The sequence below is a fragment of the Podarcis filfolensis genome, assembly GCF_964270895.1.
Source record: "Podarcis filfolensis genome assembly, chromosome: 8".
Classification (NCBI taxonomy): Eukaryota; Metazoa; Chordata; class Lepidosauria; order Squamata; family Lacertidae; genus Podarcis; species Podarcis filfolensis.
In genome coordinates this window covers 79,887,111-79,910,192 of record NC_139611.1, presented here as the reverse complement: position 1 = coordinate 79,910,192, position 23,082 = coordinate 79,887,111, and the positions used below count along the sequence as shown (strand labels likewise).

The 23,082-nt window shown below is 39.6% G+C and overlaps 1 protein-coding gene across 1 annotated transcript; it reads left to right on the top strand.

The window, feature by feature from the left end:
- Nucleotides 1–840: 840 nt before the first annotated feature.
- LOC310768034 (uncharacterized protein) lies at nt 841–22,010 on the top strand. The gene is made up of 10 exons (XM_083625740.1): nt 841–1,629; nt 2,201–2,324; nt 3,248–3,352; nt 5,307–5,380; nt 6,776–6,893; nt 8,045–8,185; nt 13,623–13,894; nt 14,593–14,660; nt 15,637–15,818; nt 19,466–22,010. Exons 1-10 carry the CDS (start codon nt 1,141–1,143, stop codon nt 21,202–21,204), a joined length of 3,312 nt encoding a protein of 1,103 aa, XP_083481866.1. The 5' UTR covers nt 841–1,140; the 3' UTR covers nt 21,205–22,010.
- The last annotated feature ends 1,072 nt before the right edge of the window (nt 22,011–23,082 follow it).

Here is a 23,082-nt window from a genome sequence, read left to right as displayed (position 1 = left end):
AATTTTGATGTAACTATTTGTAATATATACGTAAGATGATATTTTAAATCAATAAAGACGAATTAAAAAAAAAAGGAAAAAGCAGTGGAAACAGCTCCAAAAGCTTAAAATCAATCACATCATTGAAGTCCTTTTTCCTGCCCACTTTCCCTGTTCCCCTCATAGTCAGGGGAATATAGTATTCCTGTGGAACACCTTCCCATTAGATGTCAAAGAGATAAGCAATCATGGGACTTCCTGCAGACATCTGGAAAAAGAAGCCCTGTATGAGGAAGTTTTTAAATGTCTGATGTTTCTATGTGTTTTTATATTTTGTTGGAAGCTGCCCAAAGGGGCTGGGGCAACCCAGTCCGATGGATGGGGTTCAAGCCATTATTATTATTATTATTATTATTATTATTATTATTATTATTATTATTCCAGCTTTTCCTCAGTCCCAGATGTGTGGGGCGCTGCCTGTGGTGGCTACTTAATGGCAAGGGGGAAAGGTACTTTGCACGTGCTCAGAGGCATGCCATCCTTTGTGACAAATTCCCTTCAAACTCTGGTTTTCCTCCACCAGCTCTTTCTGAAGACCACCCTCCTCCTCCAGTACTACTGCGACTGGTATTCATTCCCCATGAAATCGTGGATTCCCTTCCTTGCAAGGAAACATTTTCCTCAGGATAGAAGATTCTCCGCTTTTCTACACTTGCCCCTCCCCCCCTCTTGCCTGAGGTAAAAAAAAACACCCACCACCAACGAACGCAGCACCCTAGCGGTGAGACACCTGTAAAAAAAAGAGAGAAATTTCCCGCGCTGCCCGATGATTGGCTGCAGCTCACCAGCTCCTGTCGCTCATTGGCTTGCGCGATTTTTGGCGCCTTTTCCCTCTCGCTGAGGGAAGGAGATGGCTCTGTGGGGCTGAGCGAAAAGGCTCGGCTGTGGCGGGGAGGATTTCAGAGAGGGGCGAAGTTTAAACTGTTCCCTCGCTGCGTGTAGAGCAGGGAAGCCCAAAGTTTAGGGCTGAACCCCCTCCCCAAAGATTAAAGGCTGAGGGAGAAAAGGGGAGAAAGAAAGTTGGCTGGGATGGATGGAGACTGAGGAGGGAGAGATGATTAAACTGGGCTGAAATTTGGGAACTGAGGGAGGGGGAGAGAAATGGCATCTGGAGGTGAGATGCCCACTGGGACAGAAGCCCAGGAAAGAGGGCAGAAAATGCCAGCTGGGGCAGGAGCCCAGGGAATGTGGGAAGAAATACCTCCTGGGGCAAAAGCTCAGGGGTTGGGGCAAGAGATGCTCAGGGATGATGAATGCCAAGGACAGGAGGGCAGTTTCAGCAGGGGAGAAGCCGGAGGGCTGAGGAGAGAGGCATCTGACAAGAACGAAACCCCAGGGGAGAGGGCAACTGAGGCTGAATGGCCTGTTCCCAGTGGGGGAGATCTCATGGAGAAAGATCCCAGGGATCTGAGAGGAGAGCCCTTGGAGAAAGGAGCCAGTGGGGCACCACCTCCTTCTGATTCTCTTCTTACAAAAAGTGCTGAGGGGGGGAAGACGGGGTCAGGTAGCCCCAAAAATAGTTGCTTAGACAGAGGTTCTACAGAGAGGGTCAAAAAGCCGAGCCATAAGAAAAGGGGGCAAAAGCCCAAGGTGAGGAATTTGGAGTAAGCAAATATCCCGTAAAGAGACCTTCCATCCTAAAATGTGGCAAGCTTCTGCAGGTGGAGACTTGCTGCTTTTAGCAATTTTGCAGGCTTGGGGAAGTCACACACAAATGTTTTAATTAAATAAAAATAATGGGGAAATAATATACAATTTAAGGGGTGTAAATAATAAGATTTCACGTGTAACTCAGTTCTTGCTGGAGAAGTCCATAAAGATGGGAACCTTGACAATCATGCTACAGTCACATGACACTTTATCTGTAGTTGCCCATGCCTGATATCATGCAGCAATCATTTAAAGTTGGCATAGATCTGGTTCAGGGACATGGTGAAGTATGGCAGCTGCTCAGCTTGTACAACAACTGGACTTTCAAGAGCAGTCTCAGCAACTTAGCTTGTTGTTAGACCCATCAATTAATTAGTGTGCAAATTTAAACGTGTGATCAAAGTGTGTAATTTCACTGATTTATTTCACTTTACTTGTAAAGTGCTTGTTTCCAAGTAAAACATTTAAACACATGATATGTTTCTGTACCCACTTTCTTCCTGTGTACTAGGCTGAAGATACTTTTAAAGGGCTGGCCATCTACTTCCCTAAAGAGCAATGGGCTGAAATGGGAGAATGGGAAAAAATTCGTTATAAGAATATGAAAGAGAACTATGAGTTTATGACTCAATTAGGTGAGAGAAATTACTGAAAAGTAAGCAAGGAGTATGGATTATTTAGCTGCAATAAGATCTCTCGAGTTGATGAACAATTGAAGAATTGTTCACTCTAGCACCTTATTTTACCTTTATCAAATAGTAACATTCAAAGGGTTCATCTATGTGACATGTTACAGTTAGCAAAGCATATATTTTAGTGTGTATTTAAAAGTATAACTGTCAGGCTTCCAAGGGCTCTCAATGATTACAGCCTGAAGCTCAGCTCAATTACACCATATATTAACTATGTTTGTAAAAAGGTTAACATTTATAACTCTGTAGGTAGAATTAGGACTAGTAGAGAAGGCAAAAAGAGATTGATGAAAGAAGTATGGAACTAGAAATAATGCTGAAATTGTACCTGGGAGGTCTGGATTCAAATTCTTTTCCAAGCATGTCTTCGCTTAATATGCTTGGTTAAATTACTGGGTTGCATCAGTTAAGTTGCACATTGGCTGCAATCCAATCCACTTTCCTGGGTGTAGACCCCAATTGAAAGCAATAGGGCTTACTTTTGAGTTTGTTAGAATTGCTCTGTAAGATACCATTGAAACATTTGTCTCCTTTCCCTACACCTCTCCCATGTTGTGGACTGCAGAGGATAGATTGGTCTTTCACTGATACAGTACTTTTTCTTTTTAACAAAAACTTGTGGCTAGGTATACTGTGTGGCAAGTGATCTGAAGCCTCTCACATTGGATTCAGATTCTGCGGAGTGGGGGGTGGGAAGCGCCTGGTTTTCCCATAGCACAATACAGTACAGTATAGCATTGATTATTTTGTCTTTTATTGGCATTTGCCATCAGTTGAACAGAGACAAATTTCTGGAAGCATTCTTTCAATAAGATGTTTGCAGACAACAACTTTTATAGTATCTTATACCTGATATTTTTTATTAGGTCTTCCTACACCTAAACCAACATTTATGTATCATGCACGGCAACCTCCCAAAACTACAAATGAGTCCTCTGAGTCCGATGAGGAATGGACACCAAAATCTATAGGTAAATGATTACTATAGTCATTCCTGAATACATGCAGCCCTCCAGGCTTCTCTATACGGGCCATATAACTCTTTGCAGGCCACACCCCTCACCAGCAGTAAAGTCTAAGAAAAATCCTGCTGGAACAGACCATCCTGTTTCCCACAGTGCCTAGCCAGATACTTCTGGGAAGCCCATAAGCAGGGCATGAAGGCAATACCAGCCCCCCTTTCTGTTGTCCCATCAATCAACTTAGCATATATCTGAACATGGGCATTCCATTTAGCCATCATAGCTAATTGAAAGATAAATGCTCTATGGTTGATTGCATTTGTCTCTTTCTGGTGAATGACATATCTATGGGCCCATGTGGTTCAGCACCCTGGTCTCACAATGGCCAACCAGATGCCTCCAACAGTAGCAGTGGACACAGCCAGCGGGAGTCATTCTCTCACTCAAAGCTCAAAGCTGGGGTCACAATTGTTACACCCGGGAAGAATGTCCCTGTAGGGCCCAGCCTGGAATGGGAGATGGAGGTACTCTCCATTTGAGAAGTATCTTGCATGTTCCAAGTCACTGGCATTGAAGTAAGATTGCATTAGTAGTACTTCTGTGCATGCAGCTGCTTGCAGCATTCTGAGATGATATATAAATAAATTTAGTTTATTGATTAAAAAAAAGTTTTTAAAAAAGAAAGATAAATTACTCTAGTTATATTAATTTTGTGAGATGCAGCTGATGAATGTAACAAAATGTAGTTTATGTGATGTGACCCAACTCATCTACATTGGTTCATTTTGCTCATCACTACTAATAGCCCTTATGTCTCATACTGGATTTTCCTTTGCTCTACTTATATGGATATTCTTTTGCAATGATGGGGAATGAGTGGCCCTCCAGATATGACTCCTGTAATCCTTCCCCATTAGCCACGCTGGCTGGGGTTAATGGGAGATGGAGTCCAACAACAACTGGAGGGTCACTGGTTCCCCACCTCTGTTCTGTTGCTATACTGTGTACTCTGGTGCATAGATCAGGTTGCAATTTTGCTGTATTCTTTTTATTGAAAATTAATCTTTTGTAATAGAATGGTTTTATATTCATTCTAAAGCTGAGCATCTAATGATGTTTCATTAATTCAGTACAGTATTAGCAATGAGGTTATTGTCATATTGTCCCTATATTCCCATTCATTCCATGTATATACAATCATTCCTATCATATAAGGAAAGTCTGGAGCTCAGTGGTACAGCATGTGTTTTGCGCAGAAAAACTCTCAGGTTTAGTCACTGGTATTTCCAGGTGGAGCTGGGAAAGACTTGTGTCTGGACCTCTGGAGGTCAACAATACTGTGTCAACAATACTGAGATGGATGGACCAATGGTCTGACTTAGTATATAGCAGTTTCCTATGTTCACTCCTTTTTCTTGGCAACACAATGTGTAATATCATGGGATACATTCCTGTGATGATGCATTCATAGTCAATATAAAAGTGAAGATGCAGAGAAAATATTCTAAACATCAATCAATCAAGAGACATTTATTGAGGCATCATTGTTTTTATCATTCAATAAACTGAAGGGGAACCACCTGCCTGTTCAGTTTCTATTTATTTAAATTCATGCTACCAAATGTCTTTCTATTGGTGAAACAGTGGCTGGGGAAACCTAGCCAGATGGGTGGGGTATAAATAATATTTTTTTAAAAAATTATAACACATTTTTGCAAATATACTCCTGGAAATGGAGAACTGGCTGGCAGGGTTGGTACTGGAGAAATTTAGTGGATGGTTTGGAGCTATAGCTTTCTCCAAATGATTGACTGGTACAAATAGCAAAGTTTGTGTATATATTGCACAATACACCATTTCTCTCTCTCTCTCTCTCTCTCTCTCTCTCTCTCTCTCTCTCGGGTTTATATGTTCAGTGATAATATTTTAATTTCTAAAATATTAGTTTGCTTCTTATTTCCAGTAAAATCTTTTAGGACATCATGTAACCTGAATAGCTGGAAAGAGGAAAAGCAAAAAAAGTACCCTCTTTATCAAGTAAGATACTTTTGGATATTTCAAGTGATTTGCAATTTCTGTTCTTTTTTTTTTTTTTGTCTGATGATTCTAGCAAACATAGAATCAAAATAGTTTGGAGAAACATTTCATGCCTTTGCTCTGATATGGAAATAAAGATATTAATAATAGCAGGGTTTGATGGGGCATACTTTTTATTTGAGTGGAAATTTATTGTTTACAATCATTAGCTTTCAGAGAAACAATTTGACTTTTGTAGTCAGTGATCATAACATTACACTTTCAAACAAAGGAAGAACCAAAACAAACAACTGAAACAAAGAAACAAACTCCGGAATCAACACAAACTCTGGAATCAAATGTGTCGGAGACGGAGGATAAGCTATCCATCTGACAGGGTGACCTGTAGTTCACAAAACCCACACTATTTGCCAACACACTGAAAGACTGTGAAAAACATTTTCTTTTCTTTTATTTGTTTAAAAAGTATGTGGAAACACTAATTGAGGGGTGGGGAACAGAACACAGCTGGACACTAGCTTGCACACTATCAGTGTATACAGCCAATATAGTTAGTAGCTGCTGCTTTAGATTATGGTATCACATAGAGGTGTGTACTGCTGTACACAGGAAACGGCTATGCACGAAAGCACACTGTGAAATAGTAGCCCATGTGTGTTTCAAAAGCTTCATGTGGACACAGCCTAATAGACCAGCCCTCACCACCCTGATTCTCTCTAGGTCAGGGTAGTCAACATTTATACCTACTGCCCACTAATGCATCTTTCTTGATGGTAAAATTTCCTTACCGCCCATCAGTGCTCGATGGAAGGAAGATTCAGCTTGTGCTGTAGAACACCCTACCGCCCACGTAGAATCCTGAAACGCCGACTAGTGGGCGGTAGGGACCAGGCTGACAACCCCTGCTCTAGGTGTTTTGAATTCTAGTCAGCCCCAGACAACACAACCTTTTGGACATGAGGACACTATGTAGCTATTTTAATGAGTTGAAAGTCAAATATATAATATGTTCATACATTTAAGTCATGATTACTGCAGCAATTCATTTTCTGTTCACGTTTGGAGGTCTTTCTGGGTGTTAGCAATAATAGTCACATGTTCAAAGTTATTTCCATGTACCGTACTTTTGCTAAACATTGTACTCTAAAGCCAAAGGAGAGATTCCTGAGAAAAATAAGTAATTAAGTATGGCTTGGGACTGTCTCGTAACTGAATATACTAACTGGTAATTTGTCTAAATGATAACTGCCATTGTGGAAATATTTAAGAAGACCTAAATTAAAATGATCACCTTTACCACTCAGTAAATACATATGATTCACAAGCACCCTCTATATTCTTTATGAGTGTTATCTGAGATGTTAAGATTTAATAGAAAACAACTTTTTGTTGCAGAATAAGCAAATAAACACTATGGGACTTACTTCCAAAGACCAAGAACATATAAAGAAAACTGACAAAAATAAATGTGCAGATGTTCATACTACAGACATTGCAGCAGAATCAAAGACTGGTAAGTGCTTGGTAGAGAGCCATTTATTTATTTTCTTAACAACTTTAAATAATAATTACTCTGCCCACTGTGTTCTTTACAGCTGCCTATAAAACTTTTTGACATTTAATTGCAAAGGGCACTCTCCAAAACTGGAACTGGAACTTTTTCTAATGATCTGATCTTATGATCTGTGTAAGATGAAAAAAATTGATGGAATTGTATGTAAGAGCAAAAGCAATGTTGCATGTTGTTTTCAAGTCCAGTGCAGCAAAATGACAGAGAGCTTACACTGTGCAGCTGCTCAAGCAGTGCAAATCCACCTAGCCAATTGCACTGTGAAAGACTTTACATGAGTCAAATATGGAAGGAGATGGGGCATGAAAGGGACAGGGTGTGTTAATAGTGATGTTTAAATGTGTGCTTATCCATGTTAACAGGACCAGGCATTCCTGCAACCATGAAATATGAAAATTGACTCAGAATTAAATTTCTAACATTGATAAGCTGCACTTAAATGCAGACATGTCCATGTTAAAAGATATTCATTGTGCTTAATGAAAGTTGGGGATTTTTAGGTGGTTTTGTCTCATTCTGAAAAGGGCTATGGTTTAGTATGATATTTCTAGGTTGGAGCAAGATTGGTTAATATTTTGCTGCCTGTGAGCCACATTGTCACATATCCAGGCTCTCAGCCAATCTAGGTAATTAAGCATTGCTAGTAAAGAGCATAACTAATTCTGTTTAGATGCCTAGTGAAACGTTTTGGAGCACATCCAAGCAAAATCTTCAGGAGGAAATAGGGAACATTTTAATTCTCAGCACACTGTATCTGTCACTTCATGTCCAGTATGGTATGTTCATCCTATGTATTTTTACCATCTGCTATTCTTATATGACTTGTTAGAAATGCTGAAACTATAGAAGATTTTATTATAAGGAGACAATGCCATTCCAGAATAGAATATCCCACAGTGTTCTACACACATCTTGTAGAAACAAAAGTAGGTATATTCAGGCATTCTGCTTATATGTAAATCCTACACATGAGCAAGGCAAGCAGGGACTAATGTGAACACCTAAACATACCTAATGTGATTCAAATTCTTGTATTCCATGTACTTTTGCTTTCCATGAGTTTATGTGTTACAAAATTATATTATATACTTCAGATATTGAGAAGAAAGCTTTGTCGGGGAAAACAAAGAATAGGAAAAGAGATCAGGAGAAAGAAGTTAGTACATATAGTTTGCGGAAGAGGGAGAGAAAAACATATATGGAAATAAATGAGCCAAATGATGATGATTACTTGTGTAAGTTTATAATCAGCATTTTCCACCTTCAATTCTTATGTTGCCTTGGAAAAATATTTATAAAACAGTGCTTTTAGATATTCTATTACATATTTTTCAGGTTCAGGCTTATTCATAATTCTAATGCTAATAATGCTAAGAAACTCTCCCTTTATGCTTATATTTTAAAAAGTGCTTAATCAAAATTATGTTAATTAAAATGCCTTTATCAGGCTTGTAACAATTGTCCAAAATTGGAAAAGGAAGAGCAATTCTATACGGCCATACCACTGGCACTATTAAACTCTCTTTTTGTGACACTACTCCATTTTGTAAGAAAGTACATCAGACTTGCACCTGAAAAGTTCCTGAGCTATAATCAGTATTCCTAACCGCATTTTAAAAAGAAAACAAATTTCCTATACATTTGCCATGGGCCATTCATTCACAATAGACTCGCAATTTGATTATATTCACAGATGATGGGTAATTTACAGAAGGTCTGCAGTTACCCTAGCCCTTCTCTAAACAGTAGATGGTCTTAATGTTGTCAGAATCTGTACAAGTAATCTTTGTTTTTTTAAAAATAAATATTTATTAAGGTTTTACAAAACAAAAGATTCATCATTTCAAAATGTATCATTTCCATACATAAAGCTCATATAAAAAGCAAATACATCAAAAAACAACAAAAATATATGACAGGAAAAAAAGAAAATAAGAAAAAAGAAATACACACTTTCTTAGATTTATAGAGTTCCATGCCCCTCTGTCTTGACCTCCTCACATCCCCCTTTTTTGTGTTCCACTTTATTCCAGTCAAATTCAGCAAATTCAAAACCTTGTTTAAACCATACTTAATTTTATATTCTAATTATTATGTCCCCATTTTCCATTATTTTAGTCCGTACCTCATCTTATATAGTATGACATAATAATGTTCTGTTCATAACCCCCTATCCTTTTTTAACGTTCTTCTTTTCATACACATTTGACCAAAGTCACACAAACCCTGTTGCCTTCACTTCCCACATCCTATTAACACTCAAAGATTTTACAGTATTTTTGTAGATAGTCCTTAAACTTTTTCCAGTCCTGTTCCATCAGTTCTTCTCCCTGGTCACGGATTCTGCCAGTCATTTCAGCCATCTCCATGTAGTCGATCACTTGCGTCTGCCATTCCTCCACGGTGGGTAGATCTTGTGTCTTCCAGTATTTGGCCAAAAGTATTCTTGCTGCTGTTGTTGCATACATAAAGAATGTTCTATCTTTCTTTGGCACCCATTGGCCAACTATGCCCAAAAGAAAGGCCTCTGGTTTCTTAGGAAAGGTACTTTTAAAAACCTTCTTGAGTTCATTATATATCATTTCCCAGTAAGCCTTGACTCTTGGGCATGTCCACCAAAGGTGAAAGAATGTTCCCTCAGCTTCTTTACATTTCCAACACTTATTGTCAGGCAGGTGATAAATTTTTGCAAGCTTGACTGGGGTCATGTACCACCTGTAAATCATTTTCATAATATTCTCCTTTAAGGCAATACATGCCGTAAATTTCATACCGGTGGTCCACAACTGCTCCCAGTCAGCAAACATAATGTTATGACCTAAATCCTGCGCCCATTTAATCATTGCTGATTTGACCGTTTCATCCTGCGTGTTCCATTTCAACAGCAAGTTATACATCTTTGGCAAAATCTTAGTTTTTGGTTCTAACAGTTCTGTTTCCAGTTTTGATTTATCCACCTGGAAGCCAATTTTCCTATCCAAATTATAGGCCTCTCTTATTTGATAATAATGAAGCCAATCTCGCACTTTGTCTTTTAATTTTTCAAAACTCTGCAGTTTCAATCTGTCACCTTCTTGTTCCAAAATTTCCCAATATTTTGGCCATTTATCCTCCATATTGAGCTTTTTCTGAGCCTTAGCTTCCATAGGTGACAACCACCTTGGGGTTTTGCTTTCCAGCAAGTCTTTATATCTTATCCAGACGTTAAACAAAGATTTTCTGACAATATGGTTTTTAAATGCCTTATGAGCTTTAACCTTGTCGTACCAAAGATATGCATGCCACCCAAAAACATTGTTGAAACCTTCTAGATCCAAAATGTCTGTATTCTCAAGAAGCAGCCAGTCTTTCAACCAGCAGAATGCTGCTGATTCATAATACAATTTAAGGTCTGGCAGGGCAAATCCACCTCTTTCTTTTACATCAGTTAAAATTTTAAACTTAATTCTAGGTTTCTTGCCCTGCCAGACAAATCTGGAGATATCTCTCTGCCACTTCTTGAAACAGTCCATCTTGTCCAAGATTTGCAGGGATTGAAACAAAAATAACATTTTTGGCAATACATTCATTTTTATAGCTGCAATTCGACCCAACAAGGAAAGCTTCAAGTTAGACCAGATTTCTAAGTCTTTTTTAACTTCTGACCAACATTTCTCATAGTTCTCTTTAAATAAGTTCAAATTTTTGGCCGTCATATTAATCCCTAGGTATTTCACTTTCTTAACCACCGTTAAACCTGTTTCATTCTGAAACCTATCCTTTTCCATTGGAGTTAAATTCTTCTCTAATACTTTAGTTTTTACCCTGTTTAATCTAAATCCCGCCACATGACCAAATTCTTTAATCAATTCCAAAGCTCTTTTCATACTGGATTCCGGCTCCTGTAAAGTTAAAACCAAGTCATCTGCAAAAGCTTTCAATTTATATTGTTTGGCTCCGACCTGAATGCCTTTTACAGACCGGTCCCCTCTTATCATATTTAGCAGCACCTCCAGGACCGAGATAAATAATAATGGAGAGATAGGGCAACCCTGACGTGTTCCTTTTTCTATCCTAAAATCTTCAGTCACCACATTGTTTACAATCAATTTCGCTTTTTGTTCTGAATATATTGCTCCTATACCATTTTCGAACCCCTGACCCACTCCCATCCCTTTCAAATTTTTCTTCATAAAACTCCAAGAGATGTTATCAAAGGCTTTCTCCGCATCAATAAAAACTAAAACAGCTTTCGTATTAATATTCCTTTGCAACAACTCCAAAATGTCAATTATATTCCTTGTATTATCAGATAAATGTCTGCCTGGGAGAAAGCCTGCCTGGTCCTTATGTATTACTTCCACTAATACTTTTTTAAGTCTGCTAGCTAAAATGTCTGCGAAGATTTTATAATCCACATTCAAAAGGGAGATGGGACGGTAGTTCTTTAGTTGTGTCTTTTCAGCTTCTGTCTTGGGTATCAATGTGATGTATGCTTCTTTCCACGATTCAGGCGCCCTTTTCCCTTCCAAAATCTCATTGCACACCTCCTTTAATGGTTGAATTAAAAGGTCTTTCAAAGTTCTGTAATATTTGGAGGTTAGTCCATCCGGTCCTGGAGATTTGCCCAATTGCATATTCTGAATGGCACCTTCAATTTCTTGTTCTGTAATTTGCTGATTCAATACTAATTTGTTTTCTGGAGATATTTTTTGTAATCCATTGGTTCTTAAAAATTGGTCTATCTCGGTTTCTTTCTGCGGCCCTTGCGTATAAAGTTGTTTAAAGTATCTCTGAAAGCACCTTCTAATCTCCTCTGGGTTCTGTATGTTTTTTCCATCGATCTCAAGGTTTGTAATCGTATTTAACTTCTGTCTTTTTTTCAATTGCCACGCCAATAATTTCCCACATTTATTAGCTGACTCAAAAGTCTTTTGTCTCATTTGTTTAATTTTCCACTCTATTTCTTCATTAATCAATTTCATATATTGCACCTGATATAACTTAATCTCTCTTAAGATCTCTTTTGAGTTTGGTTTAGCTCTTAACTTCTTCTCCCCTTGTTTTATTTTTTCCAGAATTTTCCCTTTCTTCTCATTTTGAGATCTCTTTTTTATTGCATTCTGTTGAATCAGGAACCCTCTCATGACCGCTTTGCTTGCGTCCCCTGTACAAGTAATCTTTGGCAGTTGAACTGAACTAATGCTGTTCTTGATTTGTCAGAAACTGGCAGATTGTAATAAAGGGTTAAAGACAGTGCTAGGCCTACTCAGTTTAGACCCATTGTAATTAATTTAATATTTAATATTACTAAATTAGATCATTTGATTTGAATAGGACTTCTCTGAGTAAGAATTAATTGGACAGAGGTTTTTGAAAGGACTACATATGCTATAGAAGTGCCAAAAACAAACACATATTTCATAGACTCATAGAGATGAAAGTATCCAAAGACTATGTAGACCAATCCCTTAGAATAAGAATAGACAGTCCATCTACCCATAACCACTCCTAGAGTGCAGCTGTCATCTGTGGACCACAGTGTGCCACACGGAATCAGCAGATACAGTCAGTAATAGCTTGAGGGAAATTGTGCAGTTAAAGTATGGTTACACACTATAAGAAAAGGAAAACCAACCAACCAAATGTTAGTGGCTAAACTAGTTTAGGGGGGAAATCCTTCCTTCTCCAAAGAGAATCCAATGGGAAACACGTCAATACCACTCAACTTTCTGATAGGGAATGCCAAGGTTGCACAGCAGGGGAAATAATCCTTCTTAACATTTATGGGCAATGACAAACATAAGAAATAACGAAACATTTCCCTGAATTCATCTAGCTGTACCATGAAGCCTTGGAGCACCCTATGGTGCTAGAACTATTGTTAAATGGAACTATCAGGGTTCGTAAAACTATCCCACACACCATCACCCCTCCCCCACTTTCCCCATCTTTTCTTCCCAACCTCATACTGTTTGCAACACTAACGTCTCACAACAAATGAAACTGATCTGTAGAAACACAACTTAAAAAAAGAGACAATGCACATATTTTTGTAAACTAAGAAATATTTAATAAATATTATTTTAAAAAACTATCAGGCTGACTATGCCTAGAACCAGACAGAATTCTGTCTGCTGCAATTAGATTATCTGCTGACCATATGCTATGTCTAAGGTGGGGCTTAGCAGGCTCCTGGAAAAATGTATTCAGTCCTTAGGAAAGTGTACTGGAACAACTTCCATTAACCAGCTTCTTGGTGCTCTGTGCTGCCTTCCTGAGAACCTGTGTTCTTTTTGTTTGTGACTTTGGCCTGAGACTGGACTTTGCTTCTCTTATTGCCCCTCAATATATTCTCCCTCAATATGATCTTAGGTTGTGAACCCAACCTTGCTCTTTGGACTGTCCCATAAGTAGACTCCCACCCCTGGCATCCTTATCCCCTGAAGCAGTACAATAGCCCTGTCCATATCACCATTCCCCAACAAGACCAGAGCCTCAGTTGGAGAGCCAACCAGAAAATTCATTGTAATAATTATTGCACATTGACACAAATTCCCTAAGTTTTACAACTTTAAATATTTATATAGATTGCCAATCATAACTGTAGATATCTGAAAAAAGAAATAAACTTGTTGATGGAAAAAACGTCCTGCAGCATCATGTCTCACTTATCTTTCTTTCCCTTCCTAGTTTGTGAATACTGCCTGCTATTCTTTATTGATGAATGTTCAGTTCATGGTTCTCCAGTTTTCATCAAAGATACAGCAGTAGAAATAGGACTGGCAGAGAGGGCCACCCTCACTTTACCTCCAGGTTTGAGAATTGGCCCTTCAGGTATCCCCAAAGCTGGCTTTGGAGTCTGGAATGAAGGAGAAATTCTGCCTCCAGGAATTCATTTTGGGCCCTATGAAGGGAAAATCACAGAGGAAGAAGAAGCAGCCAACAGTGGTTATTCTTGGCTGGTATGATTTACACACAGCACTTTTATTTTAAGAACTTTTTGTGTAGAGTACCACCTTCCTGAATGAATGAAATATACCTCAAGCAAAAAAGCCAAATGTATTTCTCACCCAAACCAATATTTTGTTGCTTCTGCTTATTTGTTTATTCAAAGTGAATTGTATTATTAAAATAAAAAGTATGGTATATTTCCCCACCTAGACTATTCTAGATTATTTAAACACAAAGTTTTAAAACTCCAGGAAAACTCCTAGAAAGAAAATGATGAGAATCCAGAAAACAAGCCTGCCAGGAAACAGAGCTACAGAATAGGTGGGGAGGGTGGCTTCATAATTAGGCAAAAGGTGAAAAGGGTTCTTAGTAGTTGCAATATGTGGGAAGAGGAAGATGCAGGAGATTACCATGGGGGTGGTCTGTGTGCCTGTTGGGGTTGCACAAAAGAAGGGGAAGACATGGAGGTGGAGGTGAAACAGGTGCAAAGCAGGGCAACAGAAACGAGAGTAGTGCTTTCAAATGTAGGGTTGAGAGGGTGAAAAGGGGGCTTAGTAGTTGCATGCAGTAGGAAGGGGAAACTCTAAGAGGTTAATGTGGGGTTGATGAGCAAAGCAAGCAGGGGAACAGAGCCCCTTAACATCCTATATGTTGTAGTGCTACCATATTGATGTGTGTGTTTCGTGTTTCGTGTTTATTTTAATTACAGATTACTAGAGGGCAAAACTGCTATGTTTACATTGATGGAAAGGATGAAACTAATTCCAACTGGATGAGGTAAACATCTTTGATCAAACTAAATGAAGAGAGACTTTTAAAACAAGGGTCTTCATACACCTGGAAAGGCCAATAGAACAGAATGACTTACATGTCATTCTGGGTGGCTACAGGTTAACCGTCCATGCTTTCAAGATCTTTTAACTGTTGGGAGTAAAGCACAACAATTGCAATAACCTGCTTGAACTGTGGTGAGGAATAGACAGAAATGCAACCTGTTCTTCCTTCTTCACTGATTCCTTCTCTTTTAGTAAATGCTTGTTGGTAAAGTAGATCACTTCCTTTCAGACTAATTCTTTTCTGCTTCCCCAGGTAATCAGTATGAGTTAGCTTGTGCTAGTGTCAACATCTTGACTGCATCTTGGCCACATGTAAAATCTATACATAGAATGGTTCCTCCTCCATGAGTAATAAATGTTAAGGTTTTTTTGTCCTTTCAACAACAGTCTTACCAGGGTATTTTTTCTGCATACTGCTGTGCAAATTGTGCACTATATACCAAAGTTCAGTAGTGCCAGTACTAGAGGGAGAAGTGGCACCTTTCAAAGGTAAAAAAAAATCGTGGTTTGGAAATAGAGTGGTGGGCCCCTAAACTGCTTAGTGGGATCAGTCAAAGCTATGGGTTCATCATTCCTAGTAGAGCAAATGCCTGGTGGTCTGCATAAGTCTTGCTTCTGAAATGAATGGGAGGAGCAACCCAGACAAAGATATTCTTCTACCACCATAAAAAAAGAAAGTGAAGTTACCACAGGTAAGAAGACCAAAGTTTATGTTACAAAATTCTGTTGTGGGTTGTAAGCTCCAGTGTATAATATGCCCAGTGTTCAACAAATTTAAAATATTTCAGCTGTGCATTTCATTACTGGAATAATAGAAGAAAGTAATGCAATTGTTATGCTTCATAGTACTTCTCTAATTTCCAGCTTGCCTGACTGAGTACTTTTAGTTACCCTCTTAACAATGAACTTTCTTTCAGGTATGTTAACTGTGCCCGGAATGAGGAAGAGCAAAATCTTGTTGCCTTCCAGTATCATGGGAAAATCTACTACAGAGCATGTAAAATAATCCTTATTCATTCTGAGCTTCTGGTTTGGTATGGAGAAGAATATGGAAAGGAGCTTGGCATCAAGTGGGGCTCTAGATGGAAATCAAGAAAAGGTATAATAATCATGCATTGTTTTAAATCTTCCCTAACACTGAAGTCTGTTATTGCTTCTTTTGTTTGTCTTAGACAGCATTCTCCTAGATACATCTAATATATCTTCATATTTCTATGTGTTATATACGTTAAATCTAAAGGACTAGTTCATAGAACCATAGAATTGTAGAGCTAGAAGGGTGGTTGAGGTAAGAGAAATGTAGGACAGCTTGGGGAAAGTTTTTATGTTGCAGAGAAATGCACAAGGATTAGGATCAATTTCGCATGGTGAATATGTGGGCTGAAAAGACTGGTGTTGCGTTTTTGACATAGTTGTAGTGGTTGTATGACTTTTGAACATGACTCCAGTTCTTAAGTCTTCTCATATGTACCACGCTCCTGTTAAAATATCCCAATTTCAGGTTTTTAAATGGAACAGTAGTTAGGGATGAGTTGCAGTTTGGGGATATTCTGAAGCAAATACATGGCCATTGTCAACACATCCACAAATTGAGCTCTGTCAATATGGTTGTATGAATTTGCTCTCAGATAATTCCATTCCAGAGGCAGCATGTACTGTATATGCAAAATCACATATAGCCAAAATTTATCTGACTGCTGATTGGCAAGGGGTGGGGGAAGTCTCAGCCCCCCCCAGTGCCTCCACTGCCTTCCCTCACCCTTGCATACATGGTGGCAGCATTGAGATGGCAGCAGCAGATTGCTTCCCCTCCTCTTTGGAGAATCATGGCAAGGAAGAGAGAGTGCAGAATGGCAACCTGGCTTCCTTGGCTGCAGTGACCAGTGAGGAAACAGTGGTGGGGGAGAGATGAGAGCAGAGGGAAGGAGGGGGGGTAGATAGAGACACAAATAAAAGCTGCAGAACCATTCTAGCCTTTTTATTCTGCCTGTATCTCTCCCCCTCCTCTGCTGCAACCCTCGTCCAGAAGGCTGCCTCACCCCATTGGAGCTTCCCCACTGGTTCTTGCAGCTGAGTGCGTATTATTGAATTTGTGCAAGTTAAATGTGTATATGATGTGACCACTCTGTGTTGAAAATATAGTGATACTGCATTGAAGGATAGCCATACTGGGCTTTTTCTGTTTTATGAAAGCATATATATGTAAACAACCTGTGTAGCATTTTTCAGGTAGCTCAAGTAAACTATATCAATACTGTTTCATCTACTCAGCATGGTTGTGGAAAATATGGCTGCCTTTCCATATAAGAAATATATTTTGTTTTTTAATACTTGCTATCTCTAGTTTAGGAGCAGTAATGTAATATTCCCAAACACAGAGTGCATGGAATGGGGTTGGAGAAAGTCTTCTGCATGAAGAAATAGCTTGTTTGCTCTCTAAGGAACATACACTCCAGTTCTGGAAAGGGTGGTGCAGAGACTGGAAAGTACTAAATAATAAAAGAGAGAGGAGGAATGATTGTAAAATTACAGTATGTTAGACAGTCAAACATGACTACTCTTTATTTTAAGGGCAAAATAGAACTCTTAACTTGTGGTACAGCAGAAGAGAACATGGTTTTTTTTAGAAAGTACATAAAGTATAAAGTAATTCCAGCATAGAGCATGGGAGTAGTGCCAGCCTTGAGCAGGCTGGCACAAGTAATATTGCTGCCTGCCACAGGAAAGTGAAGTAACAACACACCTGCCAGTAATATGAGACATAGTCCACCAGGATATTATTCTGTGTATGTCTCTTTGAAAGGAATGGAGGCCTCATACAAGTGTTGTTATGCCTCTCCTATTTATTTCAATGGGAGCTTGTGCAGGACATCATCCCAGTGGATTGTTCCACATTGGTTAGCTCTGGCTTTCCCCCTCAGTCAAAATCCATCAGCTGGGAGGTTGCCACACCTTGACTCATGTTAGACCCCCTCCCACAGCATGCCAATATATTGTTGAACATCACCCCACTCTCTGAGCAGTGTGAAATTCCAGGGATTCTAGGAATGAGGGACATCAGAGTCTGTAGTGTCTTTAGGATTTATTGTTTATTTATACAAATATACAACCTGAGACTGTGATGGAGGGACTCACAGAATCAACACCCCAAAATATATTGCTTCTTCCATAGTCACAGCCTTTGATTCAAATAGAAATCAAGCATGTCTCTAACTTTCTGGCTTCTGCTTGCTTCTAGCCCAGATGTCACACACAATGTCTGTGTGTCTGGCTATTGTCCTTCTAACTACCAGTCAGGTGAAGGGGGGCATCCACTTGTCCTCTGGCACAGAACAACTTCCTTTGTTGTATTATTGACCATGCTTAGGGCCATTAACTCGCCAAGGAACTTGCCTGGCTAGTTCAACAATGGAATTAGAAGAGACTTCAGCATCATACAGGCTGACCCCCACCCCCCCGCCAGCTGTCAACTTTTCCATTTTCTTGCGAGGAATCCTATTCGGAATAAGGGAATTTCCCTTTAAAAAAGGGAAATGTTGACAGCTATGCCCCCCCCGGGTCACAACAGTACTACAGTTGTTGTAATATTAGGAAGAATTTCATCATATAGTTGTCTCTTGTGCAAATATCTCATTTCTCCTGTGTGCAGGTGTTATCTTAAAAAATAAGAAATGCATTTGGCATAGAATAAATTCTCTCTCAGAACTATTTTAATATAGTTAAAGCACCGAAATTTAGACTTTATTTGCATTCAATGGTATTGCAGTATTTTAACACACCTCCAGATTTTGTGTCATTCCAAGCCAAATCACCTGGTGCCATGTGCTCTCACGATTCAGATTTTCTTCATATTTTTTAATGTGTATGAGATAACCTCAAATATTTTTTGGTCCAAAATTGGGCGCAGGAGAATTTTTTGAAAATTTCGATTTTTGCAAGATTTAGGCTAATGCAATTTCTGGGTCAGTTTAGAAAAAACCTTCTGTTTTGCTTTTTTAAAAAAACGATTGGGCTTATTTTGGTATCAAAATAAAGCTAACTGTGGTCTCTTTCAAAATAAGGTACAAAAATGGTATTAAGTGCCACAGAAAAGGGTCACTGACCATTCAAAGTGAATTTTTGTCATTTTATTCCCGGTAGGTTCGATAAGCCATAGCGCGCAAACCACAACTAACACATGTCTCATACTTTTGTTGTAGAATGGGCTAACCATGTACTTCTTATGTTTTAAAAATAAGGAGGGTGTTTTTTGTGGTTATAAAATAAATTGCTTTTTAAGTAATTTTTTTACCAAAAAAATTTACTTTTTTGGACAGGTTTAAGGTCTCTTTGAGCCTGAAATACCGGTAACTCACACATTTGTGAGAATAGTTAAAATTAAGTTTAATTGATTATTTAATTAAAACAAAATATGTCTTAGAGCCCTTGTTCATTTTATTGTGTAAAACACTTCTGCAATGATGTGGTCAAAGCTATTTTGTTCCCCATACATGTAATATGGTCAATGATGCTGTTTTGAACACTGTATGCAATATGACCTTTCTGAATGCTGTGGCCAGCCTTGGTCTTCTTACTGCCGCTTGCTCCTTCAGGACAACCCTCTGTTTTGGCATGTGTCTTTTTCCTTGGCTCTCAGTGAGCTTGTTGGGTGCTGTAGTTTCCTAAATAATGTAGTCCCACATGCCCATTTGTCATGCATGGCTGAAAATAGCTACTAAAACTCAAATCTTGTTTGTTCTCAAATAGTGCACAGGCAGAATTCGCGTTTGATACAGGAGCGAGGTATCACCTGTCATCAGTGTCCCTGCTGCAAATTGGCTTTCACTTTCAAAGATTACCTTCACAGACATATGAAATGGAAGCATTCAGGATATGGAATACAGCCTGAAGTACCTGAAAATGTACTAGCAGAGAAATCTCTATTCAAAATCACAAATAGTGCTTCAAACAGAACTATGCTGCAGCACCAAGTGCCAAGTTGTGTTTACAAAGATAAAGATGAGGAGACACTGTTTTTAAAAGATATAAACAAAGAGACACAGAGTAGAACTCAGCTTTCTAGATGCAATGAAAATGGGGCAACTTTAAAGCATTTGTCACACCCAGCCCAACAATTATGTATAGGAGAGAGGCCACGTTCATTTAGAAAGTGTGAGAGAAGCTTCAGCTACTCATCAGTGCTGGTCACTCACATGCAAACACACACAAGAGAGAAGCCATATTCATGTGGAGAGTGTGGGAAAAGCTTCAGCCGTTCAGGACACCTGGCCATCCACAAGCGAATGCACACAGGAGAGAAGCCATATTCATGTGGAGAGTGTGGGAAAAGCTTCAGTGAGTCAGGACACCTGGCCATCCACATGCGAACGCACATAGGAGAGAAGCCATATTCATGTGGAGAGTGTGGGAAAAGCTTCAGCTGTTCAGGAAACCTGGCTGCCCACAAGCGAATGCACACAGGAGAGAAGCCATATTCATGTGGAGAGTGTGGGAAAAGTTTCAGTGAGTCAGGACACCTGGCCATCCACATGCAAACGCACATAGGAGAGAAGCCATATTCATGTGGACAGTGTGGGAAAAGCTTCAGCCAGCCTGGAAACCTGGCTGTCCACAAGCGAATTCACACAGGAGAGAAGCCATATTCATGTGGAGAGTGTGGGAAAAGTTTCAGCTGGTCAGGAGACCTGGCTGTCCACAAGCGAATTCACACAAGAGAGAAGCCATATTCATGTGGAGAGTGTGGGAAAAGCTTCAGCCAGCCTGGAAACCTGGCTGTCCACAAGCGAATTCACACAAGAGAGAAGCCATATTCATGTGGAGAGTGTGGGAAAAGCTTCAGCCAGCCAGGAAACCTGGCCAGGCACAAACAAACGCACACAGGAGAAAAGCCATATTCATGTGGAGAGTGTGGGGAAAGCTTCAGCCGTTCAGGAAACCTGGCTGTCCACAAGCGAATGCACACAGGAGAGAAGCCATATTCATGTGGAGAGTGTGGGAAAAGCTTCAGCCGTTCAGGAAGCCTGGCCAAGCACAAGCGAATGCACACAGGAGAGAAGCCATATTCATGTGGAGAGTGTGGGAAAAGCTTCAGCTGTTCAGGACACCTGGCTGTCCACAAGCGAATGCACACAGGAGAGAAGCCATATTCATGTGGAGAGTGTGGGAAAAGCTTCAGCTGTTCAGGACACCTGGCTGTCCACAAGCGAATGCACACAGGAGAGAAGCCATATTCATGTGGAGAGTGTGGGAAAAGCTTCAGCTGTTCAGGAGACCTGGCCTCTCATGCACGAACGCACACAGGAGAGAAGCCATATTCATGTGGACAGTGTGGGAAAAGCTTCAGCCAGCCTGGAAACCTGGCCAGGCACAAGCAAACGCACACAGGAGAAAAGCCATATTCATGTGGAGAGTGTGGGAAAAGCTTCAGCCGTTCAGGAAACCTGGCTGTCCACAAGCGAATTCACACAGGAAAGAAGCCACCTTAGTGTAACATAGTGGATAGAGCTACCAGTTCCAGTACAGAGTATGGTGCTGTATTTTGAATGTTTTTAGTCATAAAGTAAGCAGCTCTGCATTTCTGCTCATGTAGCAGTTTTGGTGCATTTCGCCATCTGCTGTAATAAACAGGGCTCTAATCATTTGCTGTCTACTCTGTAGGAAACTTCATCACGTGACTTTTTCTAAAGCCAGCACCACTGCTCATACCACCTCATTGTTTTAGAGCTCTTAAAGACACAATTTTGGGTATATGACCTTAGAAGTGAGTTTTTGTGTGCCAAGCCCTAGAAGTTTATTTGGTGAACATTTTTTCAGCCTTATGCTTTTTAATGCTCCACAATCAGATTTAAAATGAAAGAAGTGCCTATGTTTTAAATGCTGAAGTTTTGTAATAAGCATTTCTTATTGAGGGCCAATATGAAAAAGCATAGGGTGCTATACTACTTGTGGAGTTACCTGATGTAATTTATAAAGCTACATTTACCTTATTTCCTGCTAGCATCTTTTTATGTTGTGGTGAAACTGTTTTCTGATGCTATAACTGATGAATCTTCACTAATCTTCACTTAAAGATTATTTCCAAAATGGGCCAATGTTACAATGAGGTTCAGGAGCTCTGATTTGAAGAAAAAGATTCAGCCCTGACTACTAAACTCTGCCACACTTCCATCTAACAATGAAATCCCAAGATTCCATAATTCAGTTGAACAATGCTTACAGCTCTTGGGCTTTATTTCAATGGTCAGTCATATTCTGCCCATGTTATCTTAATAAATGGCTTCTTCAAAAGTGACTGCTGTTACTGTCATAAATTAAGAAATAGCGTTCAATGTAACTGTCATATACTTTTTACATTAATCTGAAACTCTGGTCCAAATAACACACTGTATATAAACACATATTATGAAATGCGATGCCTGCTTCTTCTAGCCAAAGTAGTTTTGTGAGGGAAGCAGTCAGAAATGGAAGCGGGGGGGGAGTAAGATGTTTAATTCTTTATTTAGCTTTTCCCCCCCTTTTCTTCCACAGCTTTCCCTCAAGCCACTCTCCTCCAGGGGTGCCTGTTTAAACTTGCAAAATACATTATTTGGAACCTTGCAAGGAGAAAAGTAGCTTCAGGAGGAGTTAGTTGGGAAATGCCATGCAGATGTCTATGCACAAGGATGAAATTCCTTCCTCTCCCCCCTCCCCCATTTCATATTTCAACCACCAAAGCTTCTTTGCCTAAAACAAACAACCACGTGGATGTGTTAGCCTTGCAACTTCTCAAAACTGTTATATTTGCCAAATAATATAGTTCCATCTGCAGACAAAAGTAGAGCAAAGTATCAGGACTGAATCCTGCTTGTCACAGGATAGCTGTGAATAGGATATCCTGTGGTGCTTTTTGTTGTAAGAGTTAGTAATGGCACTAGAAGAGCTGATGTGGATTGAGACCCCAGTGCTGTGGAAGGGAGCATGGCTAATTGGTTAACCCTTCTCTCCATGCTATTTCCCTCTGAGAACTGCCTGCTTCCCTGCTGATGCTATTTATCTTCAACGCAAACCCATACATATAATACCCATATGTGTTGCCCCACAAGGCAAGTACTAGCTCTAGGGATTCAATTTGGTTTAGGAGAAATGACATGGGGGTAGGGTTGAGTCCCCACTCATGGTGCAGTATCAAAAACACTTACCCTTCCTGATCCTGAAGACAGCCACTCCATCCTAAACAGCTTTACCTTGGAAGTCTTACTGACTTTATTAGGCCTTCTAAGTAAGTGAACTGAGGATCACAGGCTCTTTGCGTACGTTATGTGTAGTAAGGGCAGATTCATATTCTTTTAAGGTGACTGAGAGATGCAATAGATATCAGATCCTGC